At 43.1% G+C, this 15,000-nt stretch overlaps 1 protein-coding gene and 1 long non-coding RNA gene across 3 annotated transcripts in view; one reads left to right on the top strand and one right to left on the bottom strand.

Annotated features, from left to right (window-relative positions):
- The window catches only part of bmp1a (bone morphogenetic protein 1a), a 128,476-nt gene that overhangs the window by 37,385 nt on the left and 76,091 nt on the right, over positions 1-15,000 (top strand). Inside the window, exon 2 of the mRNA XM_063195757.1 lies at positions 8,068-8,181. Coding sequence (XP_063051827.1) covers positions 8,068-8,181 — 114 coding nt within the window. The remainder of the gene's footprint in view (positions 1-8,067; positions 8,182-15,000) is intronic.
- LOC134445545 (uncharacterized) lies at positions 594-5,696 on the bottom strand. 2 transcript variants are annotated; one of them, XR_010034292.1, is made up of 5 exons: positions 5,402-5,696; positions 4,851-4,913; positions 4,173-4,267; positions 1,773-1,933; positions 594-1,647 (listed from the first exon to the last, which is right to left on the bottom strand). It is a non-coding gene; the product is annotated as an uncharacterized LOC134445545 (long non-coding RNA). The 2 variants fall into 2 exon arrangements; XR_010034291.1 differs by lacking the exon at positions 5,402-5,696 and having other exon boundaries at positions 4,851-5,163.

Genomic DNA, 15,000 nt, shown 5'->3' with positions numbered 1-15,000 from the left:
TAACACAACTAGAGCTCTGGGTGAATTTAGCCTACATTGCATCAAAGAGCTCACTCTGTGCTTTGGAATGAAATGATTAAGTGGATAGAAAATGAACCGTGCGTGGAGTATCCAGTAGATGGCGTCGACACACTGTAAATAACCAATGACACTACAATACTGACACAAGCACAATGAATGATTAGGCTAGAAAGTAAGATCACTTTCTCAAAGTACTGCAATGACTCCCAGAAGTTGACTGGTTCATGGAAAATGGTAGCGCAATACCGGCCTCTTCGAATATAGAGTTGAATAATTGAATCTTTAAGAAGTGACAGATGGTACAGATCAAGACTGTATTTACCTGCTCTGTTTGTGTCACTTGGCTAGTACATTTAATGCAATGTGATACCAGTGCAATGCAATACATTTAATAAAAAGGTGCAGACATTTTAATAAATAAATAAATAAATAAATAAATAATAAATAAATAAATAAATAAATAAATCTGCCCCTGTACGGAGGTGGTCACACACAGCCAACGAAACCACATGGGCAACATGGAAGAGGTCAGTGTGCAGCCCAGCTTGTCTGTGGTTACAGAATTAAGTGAATCCATCTACACATGCCATATCTACAGGGGCCTAATCTGTCTACCTTTTTTACATGTTGCAGCAATTGCCAAAGCAGGTGGGTCTTTGCCTGGATTTCATCACACAGCAGCAACAGGTCTCTAGGACTCTGGTTAGGTAGCCTGTATACACTTTATTTCTGGAAGGTGATGTGGGTGTCATGTTACTTCAGCAAGCAGCACAACGCACACAGTTCATAACATTTCATCCGGGCAAGTTTTTCTCATTTTCATTTAGGGAGCTGCCAATCCCAATAGTGGTAACACAAGTGCAGAGATGGCATGTAGACTATTAAGCTCAACTAAAAATGGGTCACTAGTAGTAACATAATAATAACAGCAATAGCTACACCACACGCACAAAGTAAATTGAATAATTGTTGTGATTCCAAATGACCTATTCTCGATGAAGGCACAATCTCTACATTTCTTTGCTGTACAGGAAATTCAGGCATACTGCATATCGGCAGTTGGTGAGATGGCGTGGGAGTTCCTACGCTATTGTGGGAGTTCCTAAGCTATGTTTGGGTTCCACTGCAATCCTGTGCCGTCACAAAGATCTGTCAGACCTTTGAATCCACACATTGTACAGGTTTCCAGGATGTGATGTATTTGTGGCAAATAAAGACATTTCAATGTACAGTACACCTGAATCAGATGTATTTGTTATAATGCATTTCTTAACCTCAGTAATGGTTTTCAATTCATATTTAGGTTTTCACATGTATATTTATACACTGTATAGTATAGAAGAAGGACTGAAAAGTTTTACAATATCTCTCTCTCACACACACACACACACACACACACACACACACACACACACGCCCATACAGAGTTTGGTGTACAATTTTGGAAATCGGCTGTGATGGCGTCGGATCATCTCCTCTTTTGGGGGTACTGGGTACACACTGCTCAACGGTGGGGGCGATGGCTGCCTCTCACGCGGAGAAGTGTCAAAGTCTTGCTGTAGTGTAGGTCCGTTTTACTTGTCCTTGCCCGCTCTCTCTCACTGTTGCACAGTAGTGTGGTGCTGCCTATTGAAACATGTGGTAGAAATTATGGGAAGTGATGATTTTGTTTATTCTGTTAATATTGATATTGAACGGGATGTTCTCCTTCACCAGCAACATTCTGAGGTTACTGAGAGGTATGAAATTACCTGCTTAGGATGCCATGGTATGTGAACGGCTTCATTTTTGGCGCAAAATGGTTGATGACGTTGTGGCTTATGAGCTGATGTCTGGTGACCGGATGCCATTTTCTTGATGTCCTTCACCTAGCCAGTGTCATTGAGGTCATCAAAGTTTCCGGCCGCCTTGTCTGTAATGACAGGATATACAGTATTAAGAACATGACATATCACTGTCGGTCAGTAGTAGTTTTCTACATCTTGTCCATACAGTGTAAAATAATTCTAATTGTTGGCAAATGAAATCAAACAGGTAATACTCAAGCACTGGCACATAATACAGTCTTACCCAACTTGTCCAAAAACAATGAAAAATCTGAATCTGAGAATCTGAAGAAGACTGTTGAGGTAGAAACGTTATCCTGCCATGAAAAAATAAAACGCAACAAAAACGATTCTAAGTGTGCAGACTCCTCACTCTGAAAACTACAGTTGACCTTCGTACTGCACCTTTCTCTGGGATGTGCACAATCCTCTCCTTCAAGTAAAAGTATTCAAACTACAAGGTGACTGTGGTCCACTTTTTAGGTACATGTGTTTAGAAAATTTAATTCAGACTTGCGCTTTGCATACGATGTGACAGGCTGTGTTTGGGTATCCGTACAGCTGGTAGAACCCATGTCTGGGTACAGACAAGGGTTTGACATTATAATGTTTTGCTCTCCGGCCACAGTGGCTAGTGGTTTTCCCAAGTCACTAGCCACTCTGGTTTTCTGCTAGCCACATTTTTGCTCACAGTTCTTTTCATTATCGTGCTAAACCAAGAGGGTTAGTGAACACATAATTTCTACATGTACAGTGGCTCCCAAAAGTCTACACACCCCTCTTCAAATGTCAGGTTTTTGTGATGTAAAAAAATGACAGAAAGACAAATAAATTCACAGCTTTTCCCTCCTTCAATCTAAACTATTATTCAATGCAATGCAATGCAAAAATGTACACACCTTAAAATTAATACTTAGTTGCAGCACATTTGGCCTTCATTACAGCACAGTCTTTTGTTGGTAAGAGTCTCAGCATGGCACACATTAATATGGCAATATTCGTTCACCCTCAGAGAAGTAGATGTGTCGTGTAGTAGTAGTCGATGTGTAGTAGTGTCACACTTTGCCTGATGAAGACCTGAAGGTCGAAACGTTGCTCGATTAAATAATAAATAGACAAGCAGTGTCGCGGACTTCTTCCACTTGAATATTCGTTCACCCCTCTTTGCAAAGCCCTCCAAATCAGAAAGATTGCGAGTGCAATCTCCCACAGTCCTCCTCAGATCACCCAACAAGGCCCCCAATCTGGGCCATTCCAAAACCTCCATTTTATTTTGGTGAAGCAAGTCTTTAGTAGATTTAGGTGTGCGCTTAGGGAAATCGTCGTTGTGAAAGATTAGTTCCTCTGCATCTTCACCTTTCTACTAGGGGGGCGAAGATTTTGTGCCACTACCACAGCCCCTGTGGAAATGTTCATAATTGCCTCCTACCTAATGAAGGCCCCAGTGACAGCTGAAGAAAAACAGCACAAAAGAACCCTCCCACCACCATACTTCACTTTAAGTATGGTGTTATTGGGGTGATGTTTTTTGCCAAATATACCCTTTCGAATTATGACCAAAAAGTTCAATCTTGGTGGAGTACATTTTGCAAAAAATATTTCTGTAATCTCCCAAATGCATGTGGGAAGACGTATTATGGTCAGGTGAAACCGAGGTTTAACATTTTGGACATAATTACAAAAGGTAACAACACCTCATTGCCAAGGTAACACCAAGCGTAAAGTGAAGCATGAAGGTGCCAGCATCATGCTATGTGATTATCGTTCTTCAGCTGTAACTGGGAGGTTGGAATTTAGAACAGTTCCACAGGGGCCATTGTAGTGGCATAAAACATACTGCCCCCTGTTAGAAAGGTAATGATGCGGATTACCTTAATCATTCAGAACGACAATTACTTTTAGGCAAATGCCAAAAATCAACAAAAAATGGCTTCATTAGAATAAGATTGAGGTTTTGGAAAGACCCAGACAGAGTTCAGACCTGTATGACACGGAAAATCTGTTGGGCAATCTGAGGAGGACTGTGCAGATGAGATGCATTCGCAATCTGTCAGATTTTGAGTACTTTTGCAAAGATAAGTGTACAAATATTGTCACTTCTATGTTTGCCATGCTGATAGACTCTTACCCAAAAAGACTGAGTGCTGTAATAGAAGCCAAAGGTGCTGCAACAAGGTATTAGGTTAAGGGTGTGCATATTTATGCAACAATGTTAATAGAAGTTTTATTTTCTATTCTTCCCTTTTAAAGCTTTAAGTTTGTTTTCTGTCATTTTTTTTACGTAACAAAAACCTGGAATTTGAACAGGGGTGTGTAGATGTTTACCTCAATCTAACTGCTTCATCCCGGTTCATCTTCCGTCTCTGATTGATGTTGAGGAGCCTGGTCGGTAGCATACCTGCAAGTGCTTCTTCCACCGCCTGAAAATAAATAATGCAAGAGGGAATAATATAGACCGATTGGTAAGAGTATGCACCAAGCAGCTGAGCTGTCTGCTCATTTCGAGAGCTGTAAACGATTACATTACGACCATAGAAAGAAGGCTGGCTGCACTGCTGACAAGTTCATGGATCTTGATGTAACAGTGCACGTAATTTTAGCATCAACAGGATGTGACGCAAAAACGTACATCCATTCAACAGGGCAAATATTTGATGATGTTATTACCATCTTATAACAATGACGACTTGGCCTGTATTATAGTTCTCAGAGTAGTAAAGAATGCCCAGCTTCCTGCTTGTTTAGCATGACACAGTAGGTCATGCTCGCATTAATTAGTTAGCCTACTAGCCTACTAAAGGACTTGTATTTATAATCAACATAAATCCACCGCCAACAACTGAACTAGCCTAGTGGTCTATTTACATGTCAAACATGTCCCACACAGCACAGAAACAAAAGAAAAGAGAAGAGAAAACATTGTAAGCTGGTCTTCGTCATTCACACACTTTGACAGTGTTTCCTAAATTGTCGCAGACAAGTGTCTTGAGAGCAAATACCTACCTAGGCTCTTAAACAGCACCTTCCTGCATTCTGGCGTCCAACTTCAGGAATGGGTCATCATCTCTGTATGACAGCATGCACAGAATTAGTGGTCAATATACAACATTTTTATAAAAGTAAGAGTATGCACATCCCACCTCGCTGAGGCCAGGTGCAGGACAAAGGCGCGTCTAATAGTGGAAAAGAGTAGAAGTCCGCATCCTGTGGCTCCGCTTTGAAAATGTATTCAGGTCATACAACCATGAAGACCCTGTTGGGGGTCAGCTGCTCTATGTTCCCACAGCCCATTGGTCCCACAGCTTATTCTTGCTGCTCCATGTTCCCCCTGTTCAAAACCCTCCCCACAGCCAAAGCTAGCATGCTACTTTGCCATTCATTTGAATGAGACACCGCGGAACGGTGCAATTATCTCCAGCACATACATTAATTCTCCAGTCTTGTCTAAATGTAAATGTAGGCTATTCCTATGGCGAACTATTCTCAGTTTATTATTATTATTATTAGAGGGTTGCTAAACACATGTCAGTTGAATATTGACTGAACAAACTAACCTCGGTCTGCGAATGATGATTCTCCTCTTTGACCTCTCTGAAGTCCAGGCGAACAAAGTTGGCACGGCATCCTTATAAGCTTTGTGATACCACGGGCGGTCTTTACAAAACACTGCTTCTCAAAGTGCTCAGAGCAAACCTTGGTCTCAGCGTTGATCTGTAACCATAAATACCAGGGTATGCATTTTAGTTCGTTAGCAAAACAACTTGATTTTGGCACAAGTAGGCCGGGAGGTAGATGGACACTCCCAACTGAGATCGCTCCCGGACGTGTAGTCCCAGGTGTTTCTATCACTCCCGGGCGTGTAGTCCCACCCGATTATATTTCACGTATTATCATACACTGCCACATACAAGCAATTTAGGGTTAGGGTTAGGGTTAGAAACAAAAAACTAACATCAAAAAGATAACTAGCTCCGATATATGGCGGTGGGATCGATAGTCTGGCTAGTGGGAGCGAGCTGACCGGGGAGCGTCCTGCGTTGGGAGCGACAATCAGGGAATCAAGTAGGCCTATGCTACTGGTTCTGGTAGCACAAAATCAGTGGCCATCGGATCGCTTACCACACAATTAAAAGCCTAATCTTGAAATAGCGATCTGGAAATATCATATAAATGTAGCGTTGTGTAATTACACATTCATATTTTTTTTTATTTCACCGAGGCATTCGCGTCATTAGGCTACATGAGTCATGACAAGTTTGGCGAGCTAGCTTATTTGTGCTAGCTAATGCGTATGATTGAACATAATTTTGCATCTTACCTTGAAATATGGACCAGGATCCCTCTTGATATGATTTATACATTCACGGCGAAGTGCCTGCTCTTTGGGGAAACGGTGGAAAGTCTGTCCACGGTAGGATTTTTTTTCTCTTTGAGGACAAACATTTGGGCACACAACAGTGAGGCGGCATGACAGCTGGTGCGTTGCCGAATGTACCCCTGAAGTGTACCCCTCAACGTCTTTAGAACGTTCCGGGTGAATAAGGCGAACATAGACATAGCATATTGACACAATGTTTTCATCCACCAAAAAATAAAATGGGTTTACGAATAAAGAGGTGAATGCCCTTGTCAGCAGCAGCCGTGAGTTGCGTTTCAGTTGTGTTTCAAAGGTGGTCGTTTGCAGTCACCGTAGCAACGATAGCCTATCAGCAATTGAGATCTGAGATCTCTGTGTTTGACTACTATGGACTAAACAAACTTCCGCCTCATTTGTTATGCTAACCAGTGGGAGGAGATAATTTAAATATTCATATTTCTGCTCGCGCGCGTGAGGAAATTCATGTCACCTCTCGCGCGTGAGACGGTGTTTGCGCGCGCGTGGCAGCGTTTGCGCGCGCGCGCAGAGCAAAATCGCGCGCGCGACAGTGTCTACGCGCGCGCGCAGAATAAAATACCTCGCGTATGCAGTAAGTGGCGCTCGTGGACCTTTTGTCCACATTATAACACCATAGCACTACCTTGTCATTCTGTCCCTCTCCTCTATTTTCCTCATTCTTTCTTCCTCCTCTTCCTCTCCTCTTCCTCTCCTGTCTTCTTGACTTTTCTTCCTCATTCCGATGAGCAGATTGCAGCTCTCCCCAGCTGACTCTGGTGCTGAGGCAGAGGAGAAAGACACTCCTTAGTGATTTAGAGTCTTCAGTCAGTCAGCCAGCCAGTCAGCCAGCCAGTTGGCTTTAGAAAATCACTCGACAGCCATGATTGTTTTCTTTCAGTATTCGAAGCAGTGACCGACTTTCAGAGTTTTTTCGCTGTGTGTGCGTGCGTGTGTGCGTGCGTGCGTTCGTGCGTGCGTGCATGTTTTCGGCTGCCACTGACCGCTGCAGACCCTTTTGGGAACACTGTGCGTGTGTCTGTGTGTGCATGTGTGCTTTTGCGTGTGTGAGGCAGTCACCTTGTAATCTCACTGGCCAGCTGTGTTTCTTGTCATGAGACTTGTGCTATTGTCCATTATGTGTGAGCCACAAGTTGATGGTGTTGGTCTTGGTGTGTGTATTTGTGTGTGTGCGTGCGTGCGTGCATATGGATCTTGATGGAAGTGTGTGCGTTTGCGTGTGCTTGTGCGTGTGCGTTTGCGTGTGTGTGTGTGCACGTTTGTGAGCGCGTGTGTGGGTTTTGCCAAGCCCCAAATCTATTTCTGATTTGTAAATGACAAGCAACGGTTTCTAATCTGGGCTGATGTCATGCAAACCTCCGATTTTAATCCTTTGTTGGGGCAGAAACCAAAATGTACAAGCAGCAACCTGTTTTCTTGTTTTTGACCAAAGTTCTGATGACTCAAAGCAACCTTAAAATGATGACATGCCTAAAATCGTTTTATCAACTTTGTATTATTAACAATTTCTTTTGGAATCAATTATGCCTTGAGGTCTACGCTCTACTCTACCTGTCATGGTTCATCAAGTTTTAACTGGGAGAACAACTTCTTGACCCTCTCTCTTGCCTCTCTCTTGCCCCTCACGTCCCTAGTGGCCTAATGAAAGTTACAATCGAGGAAGTAATCACAGCATGAAACACTTGCATATACAAAATGCATAGGAACTGTACAGAACACTCTGTGCAAATCTCAAGTGGGGTTAGTTTTTTCCCCACTTGACAGAGTTAGTTAATGTTTCTTTAATGTAACCATCTTCCTTCTCTCTGCCCTCTGTCTTCCCTGTAGTGGCCTACCTGGGGGACATTGCCCTGGACGAGGAGGACATGCGCAGTTTCAAGGTGGACCGGATAGTGGACCTGGCCCAAAGGACGGTGACCACGTTCAACCACACGCACTCAGGTAGCTGATTTGACCCCGTTCACTTGTCACATGTTACTTACCATCTCTTTCCTTTATTTTGTTGTCGATGTGTATACTGCATATCAACAATCCTTGTACTTGTACATTAGAAAGAGAAGAACAAACGTCAGTGCCAATGGGCGAGGTATCGATCGTAGCCACGCTCAAAGTCAGCAAAGAAGTTATTGCTGTCTTTGGCTGCGCGTCCAACAAAAGTAATCAGACGTGGAACATTATCGCACTCTTTTGCTTATCTCATTGTCTTTACAAAAATGTTTAAGGCACCAGCACATTAAGGTTACAGAGGTGTGTTTCGGCCCTTCAGGATGTCAGTAATAAAGACAGTAAGTAAGAGAGTGCTGTCTTTTTGACTCCATTGCTGACACCATCCACTGCGTCCCTGTCTGGAGTTTGCATGCCTACTATTGAATATTATACTTTGGCACTGAAGCCAGTCAATGTTGGCCTACTCAGTTCATTGTTTTTTTTTGTGTTTGATTCGAAATTCAAATTCCAAATGCGTCGTTTTCGTTCGGAGGCTTGTGGGCAGTGACAGAGCTTCTGGGAATGTGGGCTTGAATCCCTCTCTGCACAAGTGTTTGTGTTTGAAACAGGCGTGGGAACACTCACTCCCACCGACACACACACACACACACACACACACACACACACACACACACACACACACACACACACACACACACACACACACACACACACACACACACACACACACACATGCTAGATGTCAGCATGGGCGCACCATATAGGCTGGTCAGAGCAGCTGCTCGCTTCCTCCCAAATCCCTGAGATAACACACACACACACACACACACACACACACACACACACACACACACACACACACACACACACACACACTCACACACACACACACACACACACACACACACACACACACACACACACACACACACACACACACACACACACACACACACACACACGTGCGCACAAACACACTCAGATACAGGATACAAGATACAGCACCAGAGTCAGCCGCTCCCCAAATCCCAGAGCTTGACCTCATAGTTATGGCTTGACCCCTCCTACCTCGCTGGCCTGATAGCACACCACAGCTGCAATCACCAACTGTGTGTGTGTGTGTGTGTGTGTGTGTGTGTGTGTGTGTGTGTGTGTGTGTGTGTGTGTGTGTGTGTGTGTGTGTGTGTGTGTGTGTGTGTGTGTGTGTGTGTGTGTGTGTGCATGGGCACGTGCGTGCGTGTTTGTGCGCGTGCGTGTGTGTTTGTGCATGTGTGTGTGCGTGCGTGCATGTGTGCGTGCATGCGTGCGTGCTTGAGAGAGAGAGAGAGAGAGAGAGAGAGAGAGAGAGAGAGAGAGAGAGAGAGAGAGAGAGAGAGAGAGAGAGAGAGAGAGAGAGAGAGAGAGAGAGAGAGAGAGAGAGAGAGAGAGAGAGAGAAAAAAAAATATTGCAGCACTTCAAGTCGTCACATTTCATTCGGGTGAAGTTAAACAAAAAACATCCGTCAACTTTTTTCCAAAACATAATTTATATGAAGTACAAGGAAATTTGTGGATTGACACGCTTTTTTATGGTTTAGAAGTAGCCTACATATGCTGACATTGCATAATCATGTCAATGTATAAAATGTAATTGTCTTCAAAATAACCTTCGAACATTTGCCTTGAGGTAGATGATTATGCAAATTATGCAGTGATGTGGTATGCAAAGAGATTCATCTTGGAATGTTGTAGGTTTTCAAAGCATGGGTACATCAATGCAGTTGTCTCCAATAAACCCATTATGGTTTTGTCTTTCGCGTTGGATGTTATCATGCAAAGGCAGTGGTTTGTGGTGAGGTATTTTGGGAATGGCATGCACGTTTTATGGAAAGGTGGGCCTATTCTTTGTAATCATATATTTTACCTCATGATCTATTGTAATCATACAAAAATACCTGAGCAGTACAGTGCCTGTGCACGTGTGTGTGTGTGTGTGTGTGTGTGTGTGTGTGTGTCCATCAGAGCCTTGGCCGCTGCTGAGAGCACTGCTGATTTCCCCTTGCCAGGGAAGAATTCTTCCCTCCCTCCCTCCCTCCCTCCCGCTCCACATGGCTCTGCAGGCTGATACACAAGCCAACACACCGGCAGCCAGCATTCCTTCCTCACGACAAGCACCCTCATAGCCTTGAAGCCTCCCGCTTCTCTTAGCACTCTAGAAGACGCAGGTATAGGGCAGTCCTCGTTGTTAACTTGTGCTTTTTATTATGTTATTATGTCATACAAAGGCAAAGTGCAGTAACTTCACATTTTATCAAACTTGAGTTTATAGGCCTACTGAAATCGGTTTTCACAACGCCTCCTTTACCTTGCGACAAAGCCTTATGATCCCAGTTTGTCCCGTTTTAGAGATGCTATGTCAAATTTGTAGTGACTACAATATCCAACCTAATACCAAACCTCTGAAGGCATTTATCTCTGTAGTAAAGAAGAAGGATCGCCGCACACTGGTGGACTTAGTTTTGCTGTTTTTATTTAGGTGAACAACGCGTTTCGCATTGCCCTTCGTCAGGTTCACTTTCTCACGTTCAAAGTGAACCTGCCTAAGCGCAATGCAAAACGCGTTGTTCACCTAAATTTAAAAAAAAGCAAAACTAAGTCCACCAGTGTGCGGTGATCCTTCCTCTTTACTATGGATTACTGATGACTGCACTTCACCAGCACCTGGAACCTATAGGAGTTCCAGATCTTTGAAGGCATTTATCTCTGTATTGATGTGAGCATAGTTACTGCACTTTGCCTTTGTAGGGCAGTAGGCTATGGGTCAATGACGTTTTCGTAGTAGCACAGGTCAGGATGGTGCAGCCACAGCTAATACCATTGTATGGATTTGCTTGGTTTTAGTGGATTATCTAAGAAGCATGTGCAATTACAGTGCAATTACTAATTCATTTATTAGTTTGGGTTGCACCACCTGACGTCTGACCTTTAAAAAACAGTCATTGTCAATATGCTAGTGCTACATACTGTATGGCAGCTAGTGGAGTTGACCTCATGCAGACACGCTACTGACTGAGTTAGCAGCCCAGCTATTAACTCACTGCCCATAGCAGAGTTTGTGGTGAGGCAACAGATTTTAAAGCTGGATTTGTACTGTTCAGTGACGTTAAGGTGTAGTAGCAAAAGTAGTGGTAGTAGTAGCTCGGTCTGAAACGTACAAGTAATTGCCTTGGTCACCTGATGCAATTCAAGACACGCTGTAGATTTTTGTGGGCAGCTGTGGGAAATGATGTGAAGGGGGAAATAACAAGGGCTGAGATAAGACATTCTAGGACACAGACATGCACACGCACGCACGCACGCACGCACGCACGCACGCATGTACTCATCAGGGCCCCTTGCTTTTACTGTGAGTCAGCCAGCATGTTCCTCCACAGAGATGTTTACGGTTGCCATCAGAGCTGTTTCTTCTGGATGACTCTACAAACCGTGAGGAAATCACCCGCCTTCTCTTCTCTTCTCTTCTCTTCTCTTCTCTTCTCTTCTCTTCTCTTCTCTTCTCTTCTCTTCTCTTCTCTTCTCTTCTCTTCTCTTCAGTCTTCTCTTCAGTCTTCTCTTCAGTCTTCTCTCTGCCTTTATTTCTAATTTGTTCTGTTCTTCCCTGTTCTCTTTTCTCCCCTCGATGACCCCAGAAGGCATGAGACAATCTGTTGCTTCCTGATCTTGCTTGACTCTCTTCTCCTTTCTGCCATGCATCATCATGGGGAACACAGCACAGAATGCTTTCAAAACACTTTGATTTATTCAAGATGCCGATGGCGAGAGAAGCGGAACCCCATGTACAGCATGTGTTATTCTTGCGTCAGATGGGTTACAGAGGGTTATTTTTATGTTGCCCCAAACGTTTCCCAGAAAACCACCAACCACCCTCCAGCAGCAGCAGCAGATCTGCAGAGCCAAAGATGTATTGATGCACAGGCCTACCGAGCCCAGGTGCAGGGACCTAAGAAAGAACCAAGCCAAGGTCCAAGCCTCTATATTTTCATGTTGTGTTAAATATTGTACTTTTAACAACTGTATTTTTTCTTGGGAATCCTCAACAAAGTAGGGCCTCTCTAACGTCTGACCAACCCTGAAACTTTCTTGAAATTAGCGACATCCATGACTTTCTTGCTGTCTGTCTCAGGGCCATGCCAATTCTCATTTCCCTACACGTTACGTCTGGGTTTGGGCTTCCGGGTCGAGATGACACAAGTTGTTCCCCAACATAGCCATTCTGTGACCGGGTAGAGGGACAAGGGAAGAAGAGAAAAAGTGCCGCGTTACATAGCGGGGCATATTCCACATCAAGCCCAAATGTTAGCAATTGGGTAAAGGAATCGCATACAAACATTTGCAAACTTCAACCCTCCCACCCCTGTATTCAGTGCTCAATAGAGCTCCTAAGTCACCCGGAAACATGTAGCAGACTGTAGTATTTCTTGTCAGCATTAAGGATGTTCCGGTTCCCATTCGATGGCCGTGGGATAGCGTTAGCGAACCCCCGCAAACTGACGAGGGTATTACAAATAGGCTGTAGGGATGACATGATTGATCATTTTTGTGTCAAACGCTGACATAAATACGATGTTGCTATCACATGCTTAACCCGGAAAACTGGCAGACTACAGGAGGGAGATTTCACGAGCCGTTACCATGGTAACCCACGGCAAACCGCCACAAACCTTCCTAGCACGAGACTTTGGAAATACTTCTAACTAAGCTCTGATACAGGTTGTTTTTCACTGCTGGTAAAACTGTTTTGATAAAACGTAAATAGTGCCATAACTGCAATTACTCCAATCGCCTTGGTTTAGTAGTATACTTTCAAAACTTACTATCGAGGAGAAGTTTGCTCATGCGACTATAGCTCACGCGAGAATGTGAGATGTAGTTCCCAAAAATTCACGAGTAGCCAAGGTATAGCAACATTACTTTATTATCGTTATGTTTAGGTTGATAAATACTCACGTGTTGTTGTGCAGTTCCATTTGTTACCAAGGAAAGGATGCGGGGATAGGCGAATGACGGCTGTTAACGTTTGTCTTATATTTTTGTTAGCCCAATGTTAAAACTTATATTCATGGAAACCGGATTGCCGTGAAAATGCTAATCTGCGCATACAACTCGTCGTCACCCACTTAGGAGCTCTATAGAGCAGTTCCAGGCCCTCTTTATGAAATAACTACGAGAGTATAGCAAGACCAGGCTAGCTGCCACCAACACCACCAGAACAACATGACATCTTACCAGTGTGTTAATATAACACGCCGCCTTGAACCGTCTATCGCGTTTGTGCATTTTAACTTTCCCAGTTAAACGCGTCCTCCACAATACCCTGTAACAGGTTAGGTTTAGGGGTGGTTTGGGTACAATTTTGCCACAATTTCACTATTTCCCTTGCTTAATTCGCTGTTTTTGGCAAAAGTAAAGTGGCAGAAATGTTGTTTTACTGACAGGTTGGGGTTAGGCATGGTAATGGTCGGGGCACAGCAGAGCATTTTTTGCATTTAGCAGCAGAAATTTCTTACGGCGTTGAGGACCACAACTTTACTTGCAAAGGCGTCGCACCTCAAAGAGGAATGCACTGGTGTGAAATAGGGCTGCACAATATATCGAAAAGTAATTCATTATCACTGATAAGCAAAAACATTTCTGTGTAGTTCAATCACTAGCGGAATATCAACAAATGTACAAGAAGCCCACCATGACCAAATCCACGCCCCCCACCGACAAATTAGACACGAAGTACACTCGGCTATATTTCTCCTTTAACCCTAAAGCGACCGACTGGGGTCATTTATGACCCCGGGCACATATATTCATACACCATTTCTGCAATTTTCATCAGAAAAACTTGTCCTTCTAGGAGTTTGTCAATACATATGTTGTGCATGTTTTTGAGATTTGGACCATCTATGTAGGATTTATAATCAAAAGACCTCTGGGGTCATTTATGACCCCGAGAGGATCCATGAGATACTCAACATTATAATGTCCATTGTTGTTGTAATTTTCAAACTCTGTTTTTTGTATTTTGTGTCTTTGGGCAGGCCATGGTCAGCAGACCTAAAATATTCACAATATAAACATTTATAGTATTCAAATATAATATATTATATAAATAAATAGGGCACCCCTGCGATAGCCAACGAAGCATATTGTGAGGGCACCCAGGTAGCATTTCCTCTGTTATTGCTCCATATTTGTTGATATCATGGCACAGTGGTCCTAGACACATGATGAGAATATGAAATGGAAGTCATCCTGATGAACAAAGAGGGAGGAAACAAGTCATCAGTGTAGAAATCAATGCCGTTTTTAGAATTTTCCTTATTTTATGGCTATACAAAGGCTGAAGCATCAGTTGAATCATTTCTTTGCTCTAATATATGTGGAAGACACCTTTTCACAGCTACGATGTAAAGAAAAAGTTTCAGAGAAATTTTGAGTGTGCATAAGGTTATATGTTTGAGACATGGTTTTGCCTATGTAAATTACCATATTCTCTGATCTTGTGATTTCATGAACCCAGAAATGTTGAGTACCTTAAAGTTTTATTGCAGAAATGTCATCTATGGGCCTAATGGATATAATTTAGCTTGGTTTCTCAAAGTTTCACTTTGAGCAATTTCCATAATTAGCATAAATATACTGTATTATCATGGTGAGACTACTACAAGTGAATAGGCTAAAAATGTTAAATGATAGATATCACCATGAAACTTTCTCAGTTGATTACTGATGATGAGAGAAGAAAAAAATGTATTGGATGTTCTTTGTATTTTGATGTTTTTT

This window comes from Engraulis encrasicolus, chromosome 3, assembly GCF_034702125.1.
Source record: "Engraulis encrasicolus isolate BLACKSEA-1 chromosome 3, IST_EnEncr_1.0, whole genome shotgun sequence".
NCBI lineage: Eukaryota > Metazoa > Chordata > Actinopteri > Clupeiformes > Engraulidae > Engraulis > Engraulis encrasicolus.
The sequence above is the reverse complement of the archived record's forward strand: the minus strand, read 5'-3'. Positions and strand labels throughout refer to the sequence as shown.